The following is a 25,788-nucleotide window of genomic DNA, read 5'->3' as shown; positions in this document are numbered from 1 at the left end:
CTTCTGTTTCAGAGTTCTTTTCTTCCCAGTTAGATTGCTTTCCATTGGGTCGCTTTCTCACTGTCTTTTCCCATGAGCCTGGGCCAAGCCACTTGCTCCTCCTTCTCCTAATGCGACTGTGTTTCTGAATGTTGGCACTGCTACTTATAGCCAAGTTTCATTTTCTTCAATCTAATTCACCCTGCACTCTGATGATCTCTCTGTGGCTCTGACTCTTGCTTTCTTTTGGCCATATTTCCTGGGCTGGAGGCTTCTGCAAACTTGATGGGCACACTTTCCATATTGCAACAAGAGGGCTCTGGGGAAGAACACTAGAATCCTTCCAGATAACCTGTAATCCAAGAATCTGCATAAACTGGCTGAAATCTCCGGCACAACCCACTCCATCTTGTCCATAAGGACATCATGGGAGACTGTGGCTGCTGTCTCTTGACATCCAAAGGCCCAGAGTCTAGTTTGTACCTTGACTTCCAGCCAGTTGTATAGGTTGAGACCAAAGCAGTTGCTTCAACTTGCACTTGGGACGCACCCATAGTACCTTTCTTCTTTCAGAGCTCACAGATCACCCACTCCTGAGCCAAGTACCAATGTGACCCCACCATCTTGGGCTTCACAGGGCTCTCCCAGATTCTTGCTAAGACTTGGAATGACTTTTGTCTGTCCCTAATTCCTTGTTCTTCCCCACTGAGGGCAGAGCTCACTGCTGAGTCTCCAAGGGCCTGCAGGTCTCAGCTCTCTCTTAGAATCTCTGGGTCTTCTGGACATCCAGTTCCCTTGGGGACATCCTGCCACCCTTCCCTGATTATGAGGCTTCTCCTTGTCTAGAGGAAGGGACACAAACCATCCACTCATGCCAAGCACCTTCCCTCAACTTCCACTGATCCAGGTGACCCACCTAACCTACCTCGCCACTTCTCCCAAGAATGCTTGCCTCTCTGCTAACCCTTTGGCCCAGAGGTCAGAACTAGGGCCACAGGGCCATGACCCTAAGCTCTAATGTGGCCCTAATTTCCAAGAAGGCATTTGAGGCTTTCTATCTCTTAGTCAGACCCCAGGGCCTTTGTAGTTGCTGTCCCTCTGCCTAGAATGCTCTTTCTTATCATTGTTCTGGTTTTAGCTCAAATGCAATCTCCTCAGATACGCCTTCCCTGACCAAGGTTCCTGTCCTTTCCTCTGGGTCTCTATTTCATTACCATGGTATAATGAATAAGTTCTGGATAAATAAATGCCCAGCCCTGACTCTCATTCCCTTCTCCCAACCTACCCAGCAAATCTGTTGAACTTCCTTTGTGTATTTCTAGGATGCCCACACTCCCTCAGATTTCTGTGACTGTTACAGTTTGCCTCTGCTAGGAGAGCCCTTTCTCCACAACTCAGTTTGGTGGGATCCTATCCATGTTTTAAAAGCCAGTTCAATTCTACCTCCCCATTCCATTCCCTTCTTGGCTTTTGTACACCTTCCTCACTCTTCTACTATGGAATTAGTTGTTTGCTGGTCTGCTCATCCCAGCCTATGTGGGCCGGGGGCTCCTGAAGCCAGAGGTAGGTCCCACTGCTCAATCCAGGGCCAGGTCCAGAGTAGCTGATCGGAGGAGGTGTGCTGAGTGCTGCTGGACAGTAAGGCCTTTTGGCTGCCCCTGTTGGAGGGCTGGTGGTCACCTGGCTGCTGCCTCACCTCTGCAGGGTTTCCCTGCTTCCTCTCTTGCCCTCTGCAGCAGCCAGAGTGATGTTTTAAAAAATAAATGTGATCAGTTTGCTGTTTAAAACGATTCCAAAAAATCCTCATCACATTCAAAAAATTTCCAAACTCCTAGCCACGCCCATGAGGCCTGACATCTGGCCCCTCCACATCTCCATCTTGCTCACAATGTGCCAGCATAATCCTACTTTGGGCCTTTCCACTCGCTGTTTCTTCTGCCTATTATACTTTACCCTGGGTAGTTACAAGGCCAGCTCCTGCTCATCATTCACTCCTCAGCTCACACATGGCTTCTCCTGACCTCCCCAGCCACCTGCCTCCCATTGTCCTGATTTATCTTTTCACACCCCTACCTCCTCTGGAATTTTCCCAGCACCTGTCTTCCCTCACTACACCACAGCTCCTCAGGGCCAAGGCCACGTCTGCCTCATCCATTGCTATTTCTCCAGCACCCAGCCCAGTGCCTAGCACACAGTAGGTGTCTAAACAATTGTTACCTGACTCTTTCTCATCCCTGATGAGAACGGGCTTCAGTGTTTCACTTTTCAGAAAACTAAGTCAATAGAAGGTAATTCCACAAGGGCAGAAATTCTTTGTCGATTTTCTTCACTGTGCTATCCCTAGAGCAGTGCTGAGAACCTAGTAGGCTCAATGCACGTCTGTTGGGGAAAAGGGAGGAATTCTCACTTGGATCTGAGCTGTCCAGAGATCTGGAGCCAAGGATCAAAGTTTCCGAGACTCTTCAGGCTTATTTAGGGAACACTGGCACCCCCTTCCCCGTGGGGGGCAGGAACTGCCAATGAGAGTGAGCCTACTTTCGGGCTGCAGCTCACCTGACAGCAGCATGGGGTCCTTGTCCACAGACTTGCGCACCTGGTCAGATTCCCCTGTCAAGGAGCTTTCATCGATCTTGAGGTCATTTCCCTGGATAAAGAGGCCATCAGCAGGGAGGAGATCACCTGATGAGAGGAAGGTCAAGGGAGTCAGCAGGGTCTCAGGTGGCTGGAGAGGCTAGACTATTCCCTTAAAGTTATGGTTATCGGAGAAGGCTCACTAATGGCAATAAGCTGCCTAGAGCTCCCAGGGTGCAGGAACCAAGATGGTGTCCATCACAGGCCAATAGGCAGCCGAAGACTGGAACCAAGGCGAATGGTACAAGGCCCAGAGGTCTGCAGCTGGGCCCTACAACAATCCTAGATCCAGTGGGCATATTCTTTAGTTTATTAAGTGGTTCTCTTGGTCTTGTGTGGTTTTGAGGCCTAGTTTTCTCAATGACTCATTCTCTCATTTCAATTATGATTTGAGGAATTTTGGAAGGGCCTAATCCATTTTGGCTAGGCAGAGGAGACTCCAGGATAGGCACATTTTCCGGGGAAAGCAAGCCCCTGAGGGTTGAATGAGAAGGGATATACTCGAATCTCTCCCCCATATTCTACCTCTACTTTCCCAAGGACATAGCTCATCTAAACCCCTTTGGCACCAGCCTGTCCACTTTCTCCATGGTAGTATCACAGGCTTAGAATGTTCACTCATTTATGTCCACTCCTCATTATACCCTCTCTAGCCCAACAACCATCCATCAATAGTCAAATCAGGGACAGGAAGCTGATTTTATCTCATAAACTTATTCTGAGTATTAGTAGTCCATGGAGGGTTGTGTTAGAAGGCTTCTGAGGCTGTACCTAGGTGCTGAGCTGTGATCGATTAGTAATGTCTGCTATGGGTCCAGGTATTTAGTGGTACATGTGCCATGCATTTCTCATTTCTGAGTTAAATTGATTCTGAAATCCTACCCTCTCCAGAAAGTAGCCTTTTACTTCCAAAAGATCTCAGAAGACATCATGGCTTGGGATCAGCCTTCAGGGACCCACCCCTTTCCCTAGGCCAGCAGCCTCTTGGGGTCTCCTTGGACTGTTCCACCTCTGTCCAGAGGTCAGCTCTAGTACCTGGCTCTGTGGCTGGGACACTTACCATATTTGATTTGAGCGATGTCCCCAACCACAATCTCAGCCACAGGGATCTGGACCACCTGGTTAGCCCGGACCACGGTAAACTTCTGCTCCTGCTCAATGCGGCTCTGCAGGCCTCGGAATTGCTTCTCTTTGCTCCAATCATTGAAGGCCGTGACCAGGACCACACAGATGACTGAGAGGAGGATGGCAGCCCCCTCAATCCAGCCTGCCTCTGCCTCCCCTTCATCCTCTGCCCCAGCCTGGGCCGTGGCACATCCTGCAGAGAGCAGAAGGAAGCAGGTGGGGTGGGGTCAGCTAGGCAAAAGGGGTCCTGTGAGCCTGGCTTTCAATCCCAGCTCTGCCAAGCCAAAAATATTGATAATCAGATAATCACAATCCATTTATTCAGTGCATCTGGGTGCCAAGCCCTGTGCAAAGTGCTTCACACAAATCATATCAGAGCACTTATTCTTCCCATTTTTCAGATGTGGAAGCTGAGGCTTCTTATAGAGGCCAAGTGACTTGCCTAAGCTAGGACGGGAAAGTGGGGAGCTAGGGTATCTGGCTTCAGAGCTTACTGTCTTAGCTACTTTGGTTTTCTGCATTTATTCTAGCTGTGAAATTTTGGGTAAATGACTTCACCTCTCAACCTTAGTTTTCTCATCTGTAAAATAGGAAGAATATCCTTATTTTGGGGACCACTATGATGGCTGAAATTGAATGAAGTGAGTTCCATGGCATCTCTAGTACAGACCTGGCACAAAGGAGAGGCCTTATTAACAATGAAAGAAAAAGTGAGGATGGAGAAGAATGGGTTCAATCAATATTGCGCCTGCTTTAGGGTCTAAAAGGCAGTTTTGTTGATGTCCTTTCCTTCCATTCTCCCAGCAACCATGAGGCAGGTCTCTAGGCTGGGGGGTGGGAACACAGAACTGGATCTGCCCTCCAGCAAGCTAGCCCTAATCCCACTGATGTTCCTGTACAACCCTGGGTAAGTCACTGCCCTCCCTGAGCTACAGCATCCTCATCTGCAAAATGCAGGTCACTGAGACCACCTTCTGGGCTCAAGGAGAAGAGGTGAAAGCTCCAGCTTGTGCTTGGCCACAGGAGGGTCTTCCTTGCACCTTGTTGGATTTGAACCCCCACTACAGAGTGAGGATACCCACATTCCATCCGAGTCACTGGTGTGACCTATAGTGATCCTGCACCCCACATACTTCCCTCATTGAACCTCCCCCAGTCTGGGACCTCAAATTCCTTGAGGCCTGCCAGGCCCACCATGTGAAAAAGAGAAAGAAAAACACCACACACATTTAATGCAAAGGCCTCAGACTCGAAGGCAGGTCCTGGTCACACGGTGCTGAATGCTAGGGCCTTTCCAAGCCCTTTGACGCAGTCTGTCTCCTGCTTCCCCACCAGGATCCAGACAGTGAGCAGAATCGCTTCTGTTAACAGGTGAGGAAACGGAGGTCCAGAGAGGTGAGGTAACACAGCCAAGGTGATTGCTGTCGCCAGGACTACCTCCTTTTTCCCATTGGGGTGGAGTAGGAGGCTAGAAAACAGCCCTTTCCATGTCTGACCATCCACTCCTGGAAAACTCAGAGGGGTTTTCTTCCATGGGGTCTGGGAGGGAGACTGAACTATTTGTAAGATCTACTATAAGCCAAGCATTAACTTAAAAAGGGAAGCAGTTCAGTAGGGGCAGCAACTCACCTGGAGTCTCACACAGCAAGCAGATCTGGAGTTTGAATCCAGGCCTGGGCCTAGAATCTGACGCTGGACCTGTCTTGCCCACTGTCCCTGAGCCTAGCGCCCCCCACTCCCTGGCACAAGCTGGCCTCATGTGGAAAAGTAGAAAAATATTGCCATAAACCTATGGCTGAACATCTGGAAGTCTAATTCAACCCCAAGGAAGAGAAAGCAGCAGTTTTGAGAGACCCCGACAGGAGCATCTGGGAAAGCCAGGGGTCAGAAACAACATGACAAGAAGGCCAAGTGGTACCAGCTCCCAGCTCCCAGGAGGTTCCAGGCTCAGCTGGTGCATCCAGCCTGGGGTAGAATCACTGTGACCCGGCAGCATATGTCACTGGAAAATTCCACGTCTTTCACTGAACTAATCGTTCCTTGCAGGCTGGTTAATCACATCATTGCACGGCGTTCTCGAAGTTACTTTTCCCACTCCCTGCTTTGGGAATTTAAAGTCTAACTGGACAAGCCTTTGGTGGTAATGATATAATTGTGCTGATGATAACTGACATTGGGCCAGCCCTGAGTTCAAATCCCAGCTGTGCTACCTAAGTGCTGATGCCTATGAGCTAGCTACTGAACCCCTTTGCCTTGGTTTTTCATCTGCAGGATGTGGGTAGACAGGTGCTCCCTCCGAGGTGGCTGAGAGGGCTGAGGGTGAGCCTCTACGTAAAGCAGCTACCACAGGGAGCACACAGCAAGGGCTCAGGATGTGGGTAGACAGGTGCTCCCTCCGAGGTGGCTGAGAGGGCTGAGGATGAGCCTCTACGTAAAGCAGCTACCGCAGTGAGCATACAGCAAGGGCTCAGTTAAAGCTGCTGCTCCCTGCTGCCCAGTGTTTGGCACACATTGCTGCATTCGAGTCCACAGTCAGCCTGAACGGAGCCTCAAGCCCCGCGTTACAGCGGGACCCAGCTGTATTTCAGGCTGGGGTGCCTCTCTACGACCATGAATGACACCAATAAAACCTCCCAAACTGGAAAACACAGGTGAACCTTGCTAAACAGAAACCCAATACACAGAAATGCATTCTCTTGGACTCTGGGGGTGATTTGAGATATAGAGCCCAGTGCTTCACTTTACAGGCTTTTTGTTAACCCTGCCTCTCCTACATACTCTGTACACAGGAAGGCTGCTCTTTCCCTGTTGTGTGCTTTGTCAATGGGCCCCCCATTAGTTACCAAGGCATTTAGGACACTTAAGAGAAAGCTCAGGACAATGGAAAGCCTCAGGTTCTAGAATTGGAGAGACCTGGCTTCAAACTCCAGGCTATGCTGTGTGACCAAGAATAAGTGACTTGGCCTCTTTGAGCATCAGTTTGGACAGCTGTAAAGTGAGATGACCCCAGGGACTTTGTGAGCCCTGGACATAGTAAGGGCTTGGCACATGGCACACGATAAACATTGGTCCTCTCCTGCTTTTCATGAGCTGCTCCTCTTGGACTGGCTTCTGGAAAGCAAGGCTCGGTAGCTGAGGGGGATTCGCAGATGTTGCCTTGACTCCCAGCCCTGCCTGCTGTCCTTGCTGACTCCATATCATGAGTCCTCTGGGCCCTGAGGGCACTCACTATGCCAGCAAAAGCCCCTTAGCTTTTATCTACTTCTGAGAGCTGTCTGACGGTTACATGCTGCCTTGGAATGGCCAGAAAGTGGGGGTGTGGGTCTCTGGGTTAGGTCTTTAGCTATTGGGAGGCTCTGGACCCTGGGAACAACTCCTGCTGCCCCTGGTGCAATTAGGGAAAAAGTGCAGGAAGGGGAAGGAAGAGGGGGGTGGGCAGACCTTGCTGAGATCTCCTCTGGGGCCCCCTTGGACTGGGGCAGGGACAGGATCTAAAGACTGTGATCACAGTGTCTAAGGAAACTGCAGCTGCTTTCCGTGGACCTGGAGTTTTCTAGGTGTGGCCTCTCACTCACTCTGTGTGACCTTGGGGAACCCACGTGGCCTTTTTGGGCCTCCCTCTTCTTGTTAACCAGTAAAATGGGGAAGCTACCTCCTAGGTGGTTACCAGGGCCTGGCGTGAATAAGTGCCCTCAAACTGGTTAAGCCACAAACACTTTCTAAGCACCTACTCTGTGCCTGTTACTTTGCTGACACTCTGGCACTAGGGGTGCTGTTAGAGGCAGGGAGTTGAGAGCACTGAATGTACCAATCTCAGCCCTGCCACTAACATGCTGGGTTACTTCTGACAAGTGTCTGGAGATCTCTGAGCCAAGAAAGAAAACAGGGAAGGGTTGTAGGTGCTGCAAGACATTCTGCAGCCTGTTAGTCCATCACTAGCATCATTTTTTACAGAACTGATGAAGCCTGTATCTGACTTGGCATGGGGGTGGTTCTGGCAGGCAACATAGATAGTCAGAGCTCAGCTCAGGGCCTGGGTATTGGGGAGGCATAATTATCATCACGAAGTTCAGGAATTTCACTCTGTGGGGCTAGAGGGTGCACAGCTGCCCTCACTGACCCAGAGTGGGTCTGCACTAGCATCTCAGCTGGAGGGAGGGAGGGGCGGTGAAAAGAACTAGAAGACTTGGGTTTCAAATCCAGCCCTACTGTGTATAAGTTGTGTAGCCTCAGGCAAGTCCTTTCCTACTTGGAGTCTTGGCTTCTACTTCTTGAAGATGAAGGTGATTGCAGCCATCTGTTTGAGCAGCTCTGGGGAGGAGGCTACCTGTCATACACTGGAATCCCTATGTGTGCTCCCACTGCACCCCCCCCCCCACCAACACCTGCCCTCTGGGTTCTAATCTTGCACTGAATTGGGTCACATGAGGTTACTCACTCAGCTGGCACTGCCTCAACCCTGTCTCTTTTTGAGGGATAGGAGGGTTCAGACAGCAGAATGTCTCTTTCTGAGTCATGGTTCTGTGCTTCCTAGAATGTGATGGAGCAAGTAATTTCCTATCTCAGGGTCTTGGTCTCCTGGATAATAATAGCACCTACCCACAGGGTTGTTGGAGGATCAAATGAACTTGTACCATAAAAGCTCTCTGCTAGTGGTGGCTATAAGTAGAGTAAGAACAATTGTTATGTTTTTGTGTTGCACCTTTGGCTCTGTTCAAGTCTTATTCAAGTAACTATGTACACTCTTCTGCATTTTCTATAAAATGTCTGCAAAGAATGCTGCCCATTATTCATCTCTTATAATGTCCTATGCAATAGTACATCCGAGAATTCATTGTCAAGGGACATGTTATTGTCCTAAAAAACTGTTTTTCCTCTTGTTTATAACTTGAGTTATGCAAATCATACTAATTCTCTTTCTGCCTTGGCTTCCAGGAAACTCAAAATCAAATTTATATCCAAATCATAGTAGCAAACATAGTTGGTTTATCTGCTTCCATGCCTTTTCAGTCTGGCTTTATATTTGACCTTACATTATGAGATATGTCATTCTTATGTTTTTAAACCCTCTTTGGAAAGAAGTCACACAGAAAAAAAAAATCAACTTGGTAATATTATGTAAAATTAGTACAGTTGACCTAAGAGACCTAGTTATCTGGTTTCCTGGGTGACCTGGGTTGGGAAGAGAAGCGCGGGAACAGGTGTTAGGAGAACCTCAGAGCCCACCTCTGCATTCGGGGAAATAAGGCTCATATGGTTATTTCTTACATGTCGTTCTCTTTTCATTTGCTTGCCTGAAGCAGCAAACCTACTATGATAACCTATTTATGCAGCATCTTTAAAGAAAACATCAAGTCATAATTAATAACAAAGTGTTTATAATATCCTATTAATGAAAATCAGATTATAAAAATCAAACAAAATAATATATCTTATGTGATCCCATATATCCCATAGTGTGTGTGTATATCTGTGTGTCTATCTGTCATACAGGGTTAAAAGACTTTGCCGTCATAAAGGAAAGCAGTCATTGAGTTGCTAAATGTCTAGCCCTGAACAGATGCTCATTTTCTGGAATTAAAAGTTGGGTGGAGGTCTAGGTTTTCCATTAGGAGTCCTAAGTCCTGACTTTGAAAAGAGTGGGTTTGCTCCAGAACCCTCTCAAAGTGAATAGATGGTGCTTCCTTTGCCCACGGAGCAGTGTCCCCACTCAGACCTGGAACAGAGTTCAAGATGCCCTCTAGAGACAGCCTCCTCCCGTGGGGACATGTATTCAGCATCAGCCCCCACAATGTGTGCATTACACCGACCCCTCCCCAGGCTGGGGACATGAAAGGAAAGGAGCGGCACACAGACTGAGTCCTCAGGCAAGGCAAGATGCAAAGGATGAGATGCAAGATAAAGAAGCAGGGAAGGAAGCCCGGGGCAGCCACAGCAGGGCCAGCACCTACTGGGCGCCTGCTACGTGGGGGGCTGTCAGACACTGCCCGCATGTCCCTTCATCACCTCCTCACAATAACCCTTCCGTGCTGGACCACTTGCCCTATTTTACAGATGAAGAATCTGAGGATCAGATAAGGAAAGTGATTTGCTTAAGGTCACAAGCTGAGAAGTGATGGACACAGGATTCTAACCCGGTGTGGGGTTGGGGCTGACTTCAGAAATGGTGTCTTCAACCATCTTCTTCTCTTTCCACACTTAGTGGGGAGAGCGTTAATGAAGGAGAATGGTTTTCTTGAGGCAAAACTTCCCATCCTTATCTTCTAGGACAAAGATTTGCAAACTTTTTTTTTTTTTAAGGCCAGATAGTAAATATTTAAGGCCTTGTAGGCTATCTACTCTTTGTTGCAGCTACTCAATTCTGCCTTTATAGTAAAAAAGCAGCCAAAGACAATATGAAAAAAAAAATGGGAGTGTTCCAATAAAACCTTATTTTTACACAATGAAATATAAATTTCATATAAATGTCACATGTCCCAAAATAGTATTATTTTGATTTTTTCCAGCCATTAAAAAATATAAAAACCAAATGTAGTTCATTGGACACACAAAAACAGAAAGTGAGCTCAATTTGGCACATGGGCTGCAGTTTGCAACCCCTGTCCTAGAATACTCAGTGCATAAATTTTTTTCATAGTTGCATGCTTCAAGGAGTGAGTGTCTTGGGGTTCCAAGGGGAAGCCCAGCTGTGGAGCTGAAGGGGGTCCCTCAGAGGCTGGAGCACCCAGAGGCCAGGGGACCTGAGAGGGATCTCTGAATGGGGCTGAAGCACTATCAAATCAAAGAGTGTGAACGCAGGCCACCAGGGAAGCAATCTGGGGTCTTTGTCTCCAGATGTGACAGTGCAGAGCCCTCAGAGAGCAGTCTGGACATATGTCCGGAGTCACCCTCACTTGGACTCCGTCCAACAGAATGAGACTTTCTTAGGGAGGGGCCTGGGCAGCAGTTTTTCTAACAAGCTCCATTGCAAAACCTAAGGACTCTTTATTAGCTGGGTGACCTCAAGCAATTACGTCTCTGGGCCTTGGTTGTCTTTAAAATGGGCATAATCATGGACCCTACATGGGGTTGTTAGGAGAACAACATCTTAGCCCAGAGCTTGGCATGCTTAAAAAATGATTACTATAATTTTCACTACTGTTGGTCCAGCCCTTGCATTTCACACATGAGAATACTGGGGGAGAAGGTTTGAGCCTGGGGTTCAGCTTGACTACTGATTAGCTGTGGGTGAGGCCCTGCCCCTTGGGCCTCTGGCTCCTCACCTGGAAGGAGCGGGGGTCGTTAGCCTTGAGTGCCCTCTGTTGCAGGGAGAGGAGTGGGGGCCTGAGGGCCCCCTGTCTTACCTTCATTGCTCTCGCCAGGCGGGTGGTAGAAGGAAAGCCCCAAGGAGATGATGGCCGCGATTTCCAGGATGATCAACGTCACATCTTGCAGCGCTTCCCACACGAGCTGCAGGAAGGTTTTTGGCTTCTTTGGAGGTATAAAGTTTTGTCCAAAAATCTGCTTTCTCTTTTCCAGGTCTGGAGCGGTGCCCGGCAAACCTGTGGACAGAGGGCACAGAGGTTGGCCTGGAGTGCCCAGGAGAGACACACACGTCCCCAGAACTGTCCCCAGTGGGTCTGGCCACATGGCAAGGGGTGGAGAGAAGAAAAAACAAAGCAGGAAACTTGCAGGCACCAGCCAGTAACTTAGTGCCCTAAGTTCCCCAGAATCTTTGAATGTGACGTTATTTGGGAAAATGGTCTTTGTAGCTATAATTAAGGATCTTGAGATAAGATCACTGGAATTATCCAGATAGGCCCTAAATCCAATGACAAGAGTCCTTGCAGGAGACCCAAGAGAAGACACAGACACAGAAGAAAGAAGGCCTTGTGGAGATGGAGGTAGAGACTGGAGTGACGCAGCCACCAGCTAAGGGAAGCCCAGAGCCAACAGAGACTGGAAGAGTCAGGGAATGGAACGTTCCCTAGAACTTCGGAGGGAGCATGGCCCTGCTGACACCTTGATTTCAGACTTCTGGGCTTCAGAACTGTGAGAGAGTAGATTTCTCTTGTTCAAAGCCATCCAGTTTGTAGTCATTTGTACGGCAGCCATAGGAAGAGGGTATCCACCATCATGCCCTCCTTGCACCCACACCCTTATGCCTGCTTTGCACTTGCCCACCCTGTTGAGCACTGACTTGGAAGCTTCTACCTGAGATAGAATTCCAGACTGTGTTCTTAGCTCTCCGAGCTTCTGTGCCTTCCTCTGCAATTGGGATGGTGGGCATACATAACTCATGGGTGCTTATGAGCATCTCATGAGATAACTCATGCAGTCAACAAGTGTTGAGTGTTGAGCACCTACTATGTGCCTGGCATTGTTATGGACACTGGGATAGGGTGTCAAACAGACAGATTGCATACTCCAAGGAGCTGACCCCCAGTAGACAAATACTACATGCTCGAGTGGTGCCTGGGGGTGGAAGATGCTCAACTGATGCTAGTAGTTATAGCCCCACCTTATCTCAGGAATATTTGTGCCTTAGAACAGGCTCCTGGAACAGAAACCACTCAGAGTGAAAATTCAGGTGTGTAACAGAGGCTAGATCCAGGGGAAGGGACCAGCTTTACTGTCTATTGGGCCCCTTTGAAGGTGAGTGCTTCCACTTGCTTCTCTCTTTCCTTTGATGCTAATCTGTGTCACCTCAAGCCACTGGTGTCATTTAATTTTCCCCTAACTAGTGCCGGGACCCACTTCCTGCCTTGCTCATGCTGTTCAGCGAGCCAGGAAGAGCCTTTCCTTCCATCTATACTGGTGGTCGGTCCTCTGGGATGCTCTGCTGAGAAGCCCTCCCTTCCACCCCAGGCAGACTGCATCCCCCTGCTGTCACCTCTAGCACAGCCTGGACCACAGCGGGGCTTACCTGTTTTCTGACTTGTGTCCTTTCTGCGCCTTGGTGAAAAGACCAGTGTGATTCCTTCCCTAAGGGCCTGAGGCTAACCAACCACCTTAGAATCCTCCCACCCACTGGATGCAGGTGACATGCTCCAGCATTATGAGCCTGCCCTGGGGCGTCATGGTGGAAAAAGCAATGGTCCCCTGCAGCTGAGCAATGTCACTCCTGTCCCTGAGGCCAGCCCAACCACTGCTCATCTGTGGTTTAATGAAGACAGCTGGCAGTGGACAAGGAGGGGAGGGAGAGAGACGCCCACCTTATCAGACCCCTGGCCTCAGTCCACTGAGGAGAAGGGGCTCCAGAAAGATCACCAGAACAGCACCATGATGAGCATGCTAGTGTTAGAGCCATGGAACATTCTGCTGCTACAGTTATGGGAGCATGTGGTCGAATGTCACACATGGGATTCTAACAGTCTGTCATTTGTTGGCTCATTCATCCATTCTTTCATTCAATGCATGTTTCTTGAACCTCCACCCTGAGGCCAGCCTGGTGCTGGGTGCTGGGGAGAGTGATGTGAAGGGAACAGTCCAGTGGCTCACAGATATAAGAGCTCTGTGGTTCTGGAGTCCAGCCGTCTATGGCTTAAGTGTACAGGGAGATGGGCATGTCTCCATTTGGGACTTAGGTGCTGAGCCTCCTCTGACGCTGACAATGAGGCCGCCATCAGTAGCTTCCAAGAGCCAGACTGGCTGAGACCCTGCAGGATAGCCTGGGGATGGCTGCTGAACCCACCTTGCCTGTTAGTGTGGGTAAGCTCTGGAGAGTCCATGTCTTGTCTGTGCACTGAGAGTGAGAGGTCCCAGAGCTGGTTTATGCTCATTGTATAGATGGGGAGACTGAAGCCTTCAGGAGACCAAGCTGCTGCCTTGGTGCAGCTCCTAGGCCCTGGGAGCACAGGCTAGCCCTGTTCTAATCACACAAGATGTAGTATGATTCTAGGAAGTGCAGGAAGGTTCGCCATCTTTCCTCCTTTGTTCAATTCTATTCATAGCCAATGTCTGACTCCTCCCGCCTGGGCTTCATTCCTTCAACTAAAAGCTCTAGTTCCTTTGGGTTCCCTGAGGGGGAAAGCCATAATCAGTTCTGGATACCATGGTGTGAATGGGTTTTAGGCTTTTTCTTGGGTGTGGGTTTTGATAAAGGAAGGAAGGGAAAACTCAAGAGGGTGGTAGGGAAGGGGGCTATGGCCAGTCAACATTGGCCTGTTGCAGCAGTTCGCTGTGACACTGGCCACCCAGTTTCTTTCTCTAAGACCCAGTTTCCACATCTTGACAATAGGGAAGTTCAATAGGATAAGCGAGCCCTAAGAATCCAGAATTCCCAGGTCTGCAGACCCTGAAGTGGTCCTGCTGGGGTCTGTTCACATTTTGGGGCTCCTCATGAGGTTTGGTATAAGTAAATAAAGAGCTTCACTAAGAAGTTTTGTGGGGTGGGGTCAGCCCATTTCTTGGGCCCTCCTGATTGACTCAGAGATAGGCGAATTGCTGAATCTTCTGAGGGTCTATGATTCAGACGTTCTGGAGTTACAGTGTGACCTGTGGAACGAATGGGTGTTCTTTAGTTCTGGGAATCTGACCATGGCTCAGGGACAATGAGATCCTGGATTCTGGGACAGAGCAGAGGGCAGGGGTTGCAAATTTGAATAGCTGTGAGGGCCAGCAAGGTTTTGTGAGTAAAGGAGGTGGCGGGGGTTGGAAGGAGAGACAACAGAGAGTGGTAGAGACTGGGGCAAATGAAGAATCTCAGCTATTCTAAAGGGGGAAGCTATTTCTCAGCTCCTATGGGGGAATGTGAGCCTGTGTGGCAGATTTTTGACCTCCTAAGAGGACAGGGACACCTAGAATTTGATGTAAAATCTTTCCAGTATAAACATTCGGGCCAAAAACAACACATCTGTAGCTGGATTTGGCCCCCAGGTTGCTAGTTTGAGACCACCAAGGCTATGGGTTGGGAAGGGGGAGGAGGCTGGAAGCGTGAGGGGACAGAGAAGAGCAGCCTCTCTGTCACTTCCTCCTCTCTTCTTGGTTGCTCCCTCCCTAGAACCAAGTCCTACTCCACACAGACTTCTGCAGCTCCTGTTTTCCAGAAATAACGGCTCACAGAATAAAAATATTTGTGTGTTCTGCTAGGGTTGTTTCTGTGGTAGAAATTGTTAGGCAGTTTCCACAACAAAACCCCATTATCCAAATCCAAGATGGGACCTCAAGTGTTGAGGCTCATATGGGGCAGCTGAGCTGGCAGATGGTGGCCGTGATGGCTTGCTCCCCTCTTTCTCAGGGGAAGGTGGGCTGAGCTGGAGCTGGGGTTTGGGTTCAGATGTCATGGGTTCAAATCCTAGTTCTGAGTAATTCTGGGTAAGTGACTCTTAGTGCCTCAGTTTACCCATCTGTAAAATGTGGACAACAGCAGGGCCTACTTGACAGGGGCTGGTGAGGCTTTAGCAGGATGTCTCGTGTAAGAGCTGCCTTGTCTGGCACCAGGTGGGGATATCGTAATGTTATTTTCCAGTTTTAGGTGGTGTGAGTCATTCATTAACTACCTCCTGGAGGACGAAGACTGGACAGGTGGGATTTCAATAAGATGAGGAGGAGGGCAGTCAAGGTGAGGACAGGCACAGCAGATGGGCTGTGTGACCAAAGACAAGCCAGTTCTCTTCTCTGGGCCTCAGTTTCCCCACATGTGACATGAAGGATTGGCTTGGCTGGAGGCCGGTAGCTGGTAGCTCTGATGCCTTGTATCCAAAGACAGTATTTTGAGGACCTACAGGTGGGATCATCGTAACTCTTTCCAGGAGTGGAATCCCATAGTCTACCTGCCTTCTGGCTGAAAATGAACATGCCTCACTTGGGGAGCAGAAATAGCCAAGGCTGGTGTGAGAGACAAATGGCACTGGAGGATCGAGTTAGATAAGAAGCATCTCAGCATTCAGCATATTAAAAATTAATACACTCCATCAAATATTGCTGGACAAGGCTAGTCAGGCCCTAAAAATTCAGAAACACAGATGCCTGAGAATTGATATTGGATGCTGTGTGGGGTTGTGTACTTTTAATTGAGGTTCTTTTTGTGCAAGAGGCAGAGGGCAGAGCACTGGGTGAGGAGTCAGGTTTGTGGATGAACTTGGGTCAGTTGTTTTACCCTTCAGAGACTCAGTTTTGTCATCAACAAAATGGGAGCAAAATAACCCCCAGACTGTGGTGAGCCATACAGAGGGAAATGTGTGTGAATGCTCTCCAAACTGCAAAGGTGTGGTAAAGGTGCTTTACAGTAATAAATACTCCATCCAGCATTTGGAGTCAGAATGTGGATGTTCTATAGTATTTATTACACAAAAGGAGAAAGCTAAGGGTGGAGTAGGGGGTGTGTGTCTTTGGTGGTAAAGAAATCATTTGTTGTAATGCCTCCTGGCTGTTCCTGCATATTTGAAGAATCCTTACCCCAAAGTTCATCGCTATCCAGCCTTCCCGGACACAAACTGTAGCCCTCCAGCTTTTAAGCCTTTGCCTCTGCCAGTTCCCTAATTCCTCTGAAACGCCTTCCTCTCTTTCCTTAGCCATTTTGAATCCAGCTTTAAGTTCTACAAATGGTAGCCTTGGGCCATCAGAGGGGTTTTGTTTGGTTGCCACTGTGTTTTAAACAAATGGAAATTTGTCACAAACATGAAAAACTCTTGCTATTCCACAAAAACATCCTGACATCTGGCTCGAGGGCATGAGCATGGACCTCTGGGAGCTGGAAATTGTGATAAAGTTCTCTGACCTGAACTGGTCCCACCTTGGCTCTGGGGACTATTTCCTGCTAAGGAAACTCAGGGGGACAGTGAGCAACAGCTTAGGTTCTTTACAGCAGTGGTCTCCAACCCCCAGGCCGTGGACCGGTACCGGTCCGTGGGCCATTTGGTACTGGTCTGCAGAGAAAGACTAAATAACTTACATTATTTCCGTTTTATTTATATTTAAGTCTGAACGATGTTTTATTTTTTAAAAATGACCAGATTCCCTCTGTTACATTCGTCTAAGACTCACTCTTGACGCTTGTCTCGGTCACGTGATACATTTATCTGTCCCACCCTAAAGGCCGGTCCATGAAAATATTTTCTGACATTAGACTGGTCCGTGGCCCAAAAAGGGTTGGGGACCACTGCTTTAGAGGGTAGAGGAGAGGACTTCCTGGTAGGTGAGCTTAAGGCGGATAAATGGATGATGCAGGTAGACAAGGAGTGCATGCGGAGGCTGGACGACTGACTGGCCATGGGTGTCCTGTCACCAGATGTCAGGCGCCAAGGTGCTCAGGAGCCTCTTATTCAAAGAGGGCTGGGTTCCTCCTCCTCTATCAGGTCTCTCAAGGTTGAGAAAGTAGTTAGGACTGTATTAGATGGTATGCATCTGATCATCCACTTGCTCATTCAAACAAGCAACATATATTTACCGAGCACCTACTATGAGCCAAACATTGTTCTATATGTTGGGGATACTGCAGTGAGGAAGACTGAGCTGCCAGGAAGGGTTTCCTGGAGGCAGTAATTGGGTGAGCTTGGAAGAAAGAGTGAGGATTAATCAGGTGCAAGGGTGTGTGTGTGGGGATGGGGCTGCGAAGAGGTCTGCAAAGGCATAAGAAACCTCAGAGGGCTTGAAAAAGCCAATGTGGCTGGAGCACCCCAGGTCTGCCCTTAGGGGAGGGGGCAGACGGTGCTCACAGAAGAGGATACATCTGCTGTGTGCCACAAAGGTTCATCATTGCACAGGCCTTGTGGTGAGGGTGAGTGGGTGACCTAACAGAGACTTGGGCTCATGGAAATCGTTTGTTGCCCTGTCCCCCTGCCTGCCTGGTAGCTCAGCACTGAATCTGCAGTTCCCCTCTTGGAGCTGCAGGGCAGTGTCATGTGTTATGCTGGTGAATCATCCTCTTATGTCTTCTTTCTTCCCTTTGTCTGAATTTCCTCCTAAGCTGCTTAAAATCTTTCTGCATGCGACAAACTTTCATAAGCTGCTTTAAAGGTAAAACATGCATAATTAGAATAAAAAGGGGCTACTGACATAGGTAAAGGCACAGGGGCTGGGTTGGTCAGAAGGTCAGAAAAAAAGGGTCGAGACAAGAGTGGGGACATAAAATATGACTTACTTGCCCTGGTAATTGGGGATAGGGCTTTGTTCTCTCTGTGTATGGGGCACTAAAACAAAGCACCTCATGCTGACAGGGTGGAATCAATGAAAAGTCAGGGCCTCTGGCTATTGGGAGGGCCTCAGGGTGAGTTTCTGGGACATCCAGATGACATCTGACCTCTTCTCCTATTTGTGGACCCCCTGAGGTTGGGCATCCTTGTTTCTAGCAAAGGGACGGGGAGAATTTTTTCAACCCCTGGTGGGAGCAGAATGAACTTTACCACTAAAGCTGATAGATATTTGGGGCATTGTGTGGCTGAATGGACCTATTTGCTGCCTGAGCCAATGAGTTCAAGCAAAACGTAAGCAAAGCAGTCACATCCTCAGACTCTCCATATGCTGCTCAGTGCTACTGTGAAAACCAGCTCCTCCCTTGGATGCTGGGGCAGGAGGCCAAGGCTGCAGAGGCCATGGTGAGGGGGAGGGCAGAGGTGAGCTGAGGGCAGGCTGTTTCTAGCAGTGGGTGGGCAGGAACCGGGTCCTGGTTTCCAGAGACTTCAGAGCTGTGTTCAAGTCCCAGCTGCTCTTTGGTTCAGAGTTGGTGCCTTGCACAAAACATTTCCCACTCCGAGCCTCAGCGTCCACCTCTGTAAAACGGGATAAAAGTACAAGTGTCCTGTAGGGTTGACGGAAGATTAGAAATATGATGTGATAAATAGCGCCTGGCTCAATGGGCCTTCATAAATGATAGATGCAGTTGTTATTAGTAACTACCACTACTACTAACTACCACACTCCACTAACTACCATACTACCACCACTGCTGTCGGTCAGGGCCTGGAATGTGCCTCCCCTATATTTCTGATGGCGTTGCCACTGTCTTAGGTATGTCAGAATCCACCATCACAGCCAGGACACATACCTACCTTGGTCCTGAGCCTGGGTTTGATGCATCTTTAGTTGTTGTGTGACCTTGAGTACATCACTCACCCTCTCTGGGGGTGGGGGCTGGAGACTTAGGCTATCTCACTTGAGGATCAAATAGAACCAAAGCTCTGACAATACTTTGTGAACTGCCCTTTTCTATTGTAATCACTCCATCACAGGTACGTACCCTGAGGCTCAGGGTCCTTCTGTTGGGAAGGCAACTGAGTCAGGCCTCTTGCCACAGAGCTCAGTGCTCACACCTGCTCCACTCCAGCCTGATCCAGTCAGGGGTGGGCTGTGCCTGCTTGGAACAAATGCCCTACAGTAATCCTCCCTGATTAAGCTGACTGAGTCATTGATTCACACCAACCTGATCCTATCACTCTGGGACTTAGAACATTTCAGATGAAACAAATTGTGAGTGCTTTCCCAGGCAAACCAAAGGTGGCTTTGTGGAGCTGCTGCGTGCATTTAAAAAACAAACACAACTCAGACCAGGTGGTGCCCGTGAGCTCCCCAGAAGGCAGGTGTGTGAGGGAGTACATGGGAGAGACTGTGCAGGTGTGCACACACTTGGGTATGACTCTGTGTCTGCACGTAGGCCTGGGCACATGCACGTATGTGGCACGGGGGCTGCCTGTGGGAGGGGGAGTCCATGTGTACGTGTACCCTGTCAGAGGCTGGATGTTTGGGGAATTCACAAAGTTCAAGACAAAACAAGGAATGAGAAGAGAGACCAAGTCTGAGAGTTGCTGCTTTCCAGCTGTGTGACCTTGGGCAGGTGACTTCCCCTCTCTGGGCCTTAGCTTTCTCTCATGCCACCTGGGAATAGTGATAACATGTACTTCATAGAGTCAGTGGAGGAGGAAGTACATCTAATATGCACAAACTGGCACCTGGCCAATGGTAAGAGCTTGGTAAGTATCAGCTGTTACTCTAATACTCTCCCCTCAAATAAACCCTGACTTGATTATGCATTAGAATTACTAGGGAGCTTTAAAAATATTAATGTCTGGCTCTAAATTTAGGGATTCTGATGAAATTGGGCTGGGGTGAGGGGGAGGCCCCTCACCCCAGCCCAATTTCTTAAGAGCTCCTCAGGGACGTACAGTCAGGGTCAAAGACTGTGGTTCTCAGACTAGCAGTTTCAGCATCATCTTCACATGTTAGAGATGCAAATTGTTGGGCACCCCCAGACCTACTGCCTTGGATTGTGACAGACCTCCCTTGGAGATAGGAATGCAGGCTCTGGCTGAAGAACCACTGCCCTGGGGGAGAGGGAGAGAGAAAGAGCTAATTTGCAGGTGCTTTTTTTTTCTTCTTTTTCAAGTGAGAGGAGAGAAGATAGAAGACAGACTCTCACATGCGCCCCACTGGGATCCACACAGCAACTCTTGTCTGAGGCTGATGCTCTGTCCATCTGGGGTCATGCTCGCAACTGAGCTATTTTTAGCACCTGAGGCAGAGGCTCCATGGAGCCATTCTCAGTGCCCAGGGCAAAGGACTCAAACCAATGAGCCAAGCCACAGCTGCAGGAGCAGGAGAGAGAGAGGAGAGGAGAGGAGAGGGGAGGGGAGGGGAGGGGAGGGGAGGGGAGGGGAGGGGAGGAGAGGAGAGGAGAGGAGAGGAGAGGAGAGAAGAGAAGAGAAGAGAAGAGAAGAGAAGAGAAGAGAAGAGAAGAGAAGAGAAGAGAAGAGAAGAGAAGAGAGGAGAGAGGAGAGGAGAGAGGAGGGGTGGAGAAACAGATGGTCGCTTCTCCTGTGTGCCCTCAGCTGGAATCAAACCCAGGACATCCACATGCCAGGTCAGTTCCCCATCATTGAGCCAATGTGCTAGGACCCTTGCAAGTGCTTTAAGCCACACCAACAACCCTGGCACATGGGGTTTACTGCAAGACCCCGAGAGGGTAGCAGCTTGTCTAGCACACACAGTGGGTGGGGGACAGAGCCTGGGCCTAGGTGGGTCTACCTTTCCCTTCTTTCTGCAGGGCTTGCCAGCTCCCAACGACCAGTTTCCCTTCCTGAAAGCTGCCCACAGTCAGGCTCACAACCTGCCTTTAGGCAGCAGAGGAGGGACCAAGTGCTGTGGTTTGAAACGCTGACAAATCCAGATTTGAGGCCAAGAGGGATGTGGGCATCACACTCAGACCATCTGCCTTCTGCTGGTGGCTGAAGTCTGGAGAAAGAGAAACTAGCAACAAGGTGGGAGAAAAGGGAGACCAGGAGAGACCAAGCAGAGTGTGGTTAAGAGCTCACACACAAGGTCGCTCTGACAGGGTCCTTCCACAACCATCTGTGGCTCCCCGTTCACAGCTGCCTTTAACTCCTGGGTTTTCACTGTAGCCTCTCTGAGTTTCCCTAAGAACTCTTCCCACCTTACCTCAGTCCTGCTGTGTTTATCCCACTGTCCTGCCAAGTAACTGGCCTCCTAACATACCTAGTATTTGTCTGCCTCTGTCTTGGTTCATCTGCTAAACCAGGATGCCCATCCCTCCTCTCTGTCAAGCTATTTAGTCTTCTGAGACCCAGATGAAAATTCACCACCACCTCCTGAAAGCCTTTCTTAATTTACCCAGCAAGAACAACTCATCCTTCTTGTCCTTCCCCAGTAGCATCTGTCACCTAGCTCATTCCTTCACTAACACATTTAATGGGCATCTCTTCTGTGCCAGGTTTTGGTCCTCAGGGTCGAACACCAACGGAGGCCCACCCTTTGCTGCCACTATCTTCTGGACGCTGATTTCACCATTCCCTAGAGGAGGCTGTTTGTGCCAGCACACAGTAGGCCCGCAAGAAGTCTCCCTTCCTCTCCTGCCTCATTGGGGACCAGACATGGAGATGTGGGTACTGAGGCCACCCAGAGGTGCCTGAACATCAGGGTGGCCATGTGCCACGTGAATGAACTTTTTAACAAGCATGAGCTCAACAATGCCACTGTGGGAAAAGAGCCCAGCATGGGCTTCTCTGTGGTCTGCATCTGTCTGGGCAGTTGTTCTAAGTTCAGGACAAATCTGATGGTTATTGTCCAGTGGGCATACGTTCATGCCTGAGTTTGTGATCACATCATGATGTTGATGGTTCCTGATGGGTGGGGTGCAGAGTGAGGGGTGTTTCTTTGATAAGTGCACAGCCCCAGGTGGGCTTGTCTATGGATCCATTATGGGTGATAAGATGTAGGAAGTGGTTATTGGTTCACATGCTCACACAAAGAACTGGCATTGGGCTACACACAGGTGCACGCAGATGCAGACGCAGCTTCTGACCACTGGCGTGGATATGCACGACCACATCACCGGCCAGTTTCTCTGTAAACACGTGGGTGTGGTGTCCACCAGTTTCTGTGTGCATGGACATGGCTAGGAATGGGACCAGTTGCTTACAAGCACCCCAGACACTGTCCCTCTAACCATCTTGACACACACATGAACACAAATTTCTCCACTGCTTTAAATCCACCATTTGTCGTTCCTCAAGTCAGGCTGAATTTCCACTCCAGTTTCCACTGTAGGAATTCTTAGACCGACAAAACTTCTTAGCTCATGACTCCAAAATGTTAATGTGGGCAGGGAAGTGGGTCTGGGGAAGTGTGGGAGTGGGTGGCGGGGATCTGGTTGGAAAGCTGTGAAAATATCAGTTACCTGTACCAAAAAATAGGGGGGGGGGTCCAGTGGAGCTGGGGGCCCAAATAGGGTTGTTAGATAAAATATAAGACATCCAGTTAAATTTGAATTTCAGATAAGCAGCAAATATTTTATTTTGTGTAAATTGTGTCCCATGTAATATTGGGGACATCCTACTAATAAAAATATTAATTATTTTTTATATGAAATTCAAATTTAACTGGATATCCTCTATTTTTGTTAAATCTGACAACCCTATTCTTCTTCTTTTTTTTTTTTTTTTGTATTTTCCGAAGTTAGAAACGGGGAGGCAGACAGACAGATTCCCGCATGCGCCCGACTGGGATCCAACCAGCATGCCCACTAGAGGGCGATGCTCTGCCCATCTGGAACATTACTCTGTTGCGGCTGGAGCAATTCTAGCGCCTGAGGCAGAGGCCATGGAGCTGTCCTGAGCGCCCAGGTCACCTTTGCTCCAGTGGAGCCTTGGCTGTGGGAGGAGAAGAGAGAGATAGAGAGGAAGGAGAGGGGGAAGGGTGGAGAAGCAGATGGGCGCTTCTCCTGTGTGACCTGGCTGGGAATCGAACCCAGGACTTCCACACAGTGGGCCGACGCTCTACTGCTGAGCTAACTGACCAGGGCTGACAACTCTTTTTTTTTTTTTTTTTTTTTTTTTTCATTTTTCTGAAGCTGGAAACGGGGAGAGACAGTCAGACAGACTCCCGCATGCGCCCGACCGGGATCCACCCGGCACGCCCACCAGGGGCGACGCTCTGCCCACCAGGGGGGCGATGCTCTGCCCATCCTGGGCGTCGCCATGTTGCGACCAGAGCCACTCTAGCGCCTGAGGCAGAGGCCACAGAGCCATGCCCAGCGCCCGGGCCATCTTTTGCTCCAATGGAGCCTCGGCTGCGGGAGGGGACGAGAGAGACAGAGAGGAAAGCGTGGCGGAGGGGTGGAGAAGCAAATGGGCGCTTCTCCTGTGTGCCCTGGCCGGGAATCAAACCCGGGTCCTCCGCACGTTAGGCTGACGCTCTACCGCTGAGCCAACCGGCCAGGGCCAAACAACTCTTATTCTTAAAGCTCCCCACCCAAGTCCCTTGGTTCCCCCACTGTTAGAGCAAGACGATTCCCATGGCCAGCCTGTCTCACCCTCCTATTTGAGAGGTGGGAGAGTTGAGAGACGGCGAAATGACTTGGCCCAGATACAGGGTGATCTAGCTGATCAGGGCTGGACTCCTGATTCCTGACTCACCTAAGGCAGGGGTAGTCATCTTGCTCAAGTGAACTTTAAAGAACTGAATGTTATTGCACAAAAATTATGGCCATTTCATATTCTCTCTCTCTCTGTCATTTAAGAGATTTGATTCAGAAAGTCCTGAGGTGACTTTTGAGAAGCCTTTATGTCATTTCCCTTAGAAAAATGGAGGATGGAAAAGCTGTTTTCTGCCCTTCTGTGCAGGGGTCGTGATGGTTGATCACTTATGTCATCATGAGAGGAGCTTCCCTATCCCTTCAAAAGGGGGCGCTCTGCAGAGCTGCTGCCTGTAGCCTCCCAGGACCGCTCACAGAGGCAGAGAAGGTGGAGCACCAGTCTTCATTCCTTACTGAGACCTTGGGCAAGTGGTATCCCCTCTCAGTTTCCTCAACCTCAAAGTGGAGCAGGGGGGCAACCTAGCTCTGCCCACTGGGGTGAAGATGAAAGGAGGTGCAATATGGGCAGTGCCTGGCACACAGTTGGTATCTAGAATCTGGGCAGAAAATTTCTTTCCTCCCTTTGAACTGAAATGCCTTCCCCACATTGCATTGGCAGGAGTGGCTTAGTATTCTTGTCTTCTCATTGTTCTGTGACCTTGAGTGATCCCTTCAAAATGCTGGACCCCACTGCACCCCACTACACTGGGGCTGTGTGTGTGTGTGAGGGGTGCTAAATGCACATGTATGTACTCTTACGTGACTATCACTTTACACACTTGCATTTAATCCTCCTGGCTGTTCTACAGGGTTAGGATTATAAACCTCATTTTATGGGTGGATAAACTGAGGCTCAGAAAGGAAAAATGACTTGCTCAGGGTCACACAATTAAACAAGAATTTGAACCGAGGTCTTTGAGGCTCCATAGCTGTACTCTTTTCACACCATGCCAGGCTGCCTTCTTCAGCACTGAAATCAAAGCTGACAATTCCACCATTCTCCTTGTTGCTCTCAAGACAGTCTTTTGCTATAAACAGAGACTTGGCAATGGACAAGAACTAGCTCCCAGGAATGCCAAGCACCTGAAGGGAAATGGGAAAACTCAGTCACAAGGCTGGGTGTTGCTAAATATTTGTGTTGTCACTGTGGTGTGGGTTCCTTCATTAGCATAAATAAAAGTATTATTATTATTATTATTTTTTACAGAGACAGAGAGAGAGTCAGAGAGAGGGATAGATAGAGATAGACAGAAATGGAAAGAGATGAGAAGCATCAATCATTAATTGCAACACCTTAGTTGTTAATTGATTGCTTTCTCATATGTGCCTTGACTGTGAGGCTACAGCAGACCAAGTAACCCCTTGCTTGAGCCAGTGACCTTGGGTCCAAGCTGGTGAGCTTTGCTCAAACCAGATGAGCCCACGCTCAAGCTGGCGAGCTCGGGGTCTGGAACCTGGATCCTCTGCAGCCCAGTTTGACGCTGTATCTACTGCGCCACTGCCTGGTCAGGCAAAAGTCTCTTATTTTGAAAGAATAAAATCTACAAGCCCTTCAATAGCTACAATATTTATAGAAAATTCTTTCTGTCTTTGAAAAGAGAATGGTCTAAATCAGTGGTAGTGAACCTGGTCCCTACCACCCACTAGTGGGCATTCCAGCTTTCATGGTGGGTGGTAGTGGAGCAACCAAAGTATAAATAAAAAGGTAGATTTAACTATAGTAAGTTGTTTTATAAAGAATTATTCTGCCAAACTTAGCGAAAATCTGACATAAAGTACTTGGTAAGTAATTATTATTATATGCTTTAACTTGCTGTAACTCTGCTTTATAAATTTTATAAAGTAAAGTTACTTTCCTACTTTATAAATCACCATTACTGTGGAACTGGTGGGCGGTTAGAAAATTTTACTACTAACAGAGATACAAAAGTGGGCAGTAGGTATAAGAAGGTTGACTACCCCTGGTCTAAATACTGTGGTACAGCCCTGGCTGGTTGGCTCAGTGGTAGAGCGTCAGCCTGGCATGTGGGAGTCCCGGGTTCAATTCCCAGCCACCCCTCCCCCTCTCCTTCCTCTCTGTCTCTCTCTTCCCCTCCTGCAGCCAAGGCTCCATTGGAGCAAAGTTGGCCCGGGCACTGAGGATGGCTCTGTGGCCTCTGCCTCAGGCGCTAGAATGCCTCTGGTTGCAGCAGAGCGATGCCCTAGATGGGCAGAGCATCGCCCTCTGGTGGGCATGCCGGGTGGATCCTGGTCGGGAGTATGCGGGAGTC

General features: G+C 49.1%; 1 protein-coding gene and 1 non-coding gene across 11 annotated transcripts in view; both read right to left on the bottom strand.

Annotated features, from left to right (window-relative positions):
- ATP2B2 (ATPase plasma membrane Ca2+ transporting 2) overlaps positions 1-25,788 on the bottom strand; it is a 503,137-nt gene that overhangs the window by 94,998 nt on the left and 382,351 nt on the right. For all 10 annotated transcript variants that reach the window (XM_066352101.1, XM_066352092.1, XM_066352093.1 and 7 more), the window contains 3 exons: positions 11,079-11,276; positions 3,671-3,928; positions 2,533-2,658 (listed from right to left, as the gene is read on the bottom strand). In XM_066352101.1, coding sequence (XP_066208198.1) covers positions 2,533-2,658; positions 3,671-3,928; positions 11,079-11,276 — 582 coding nt within the window. The remainder of the gene's footprint in view (positions 1-2,532; positions 2,659-3,670; positions 3,929-11,078; positions 11,277-25,788) is intronic.
- Positions 23,310-23,385, bottom strand: TRNAV-AAC (transfer RNA valine (anticodon AAC)). The gene has a single exon. It is a non-coding gene; the product is annotated as a tRNA-Val (tRNA).

This window comes from Saccopteryx leptura, chromosome 10, assembly GCF_036850995.1.
Source record: "Saccopteryx leptura isolate mSacLep1 chromosome 10, mSacLep1_pri_phased_curated, whole genome shotgun sequence".
Lineage (NCBI taxonomy): Eukaryota > Metazoa > Chordata > Mammalia > Chiroptera > Emballonuridae > Saccopteryx > Saccopteryx leptura.
This window is presented reverse-complemented; position numbering and strand designations above follow the sequence as displayed.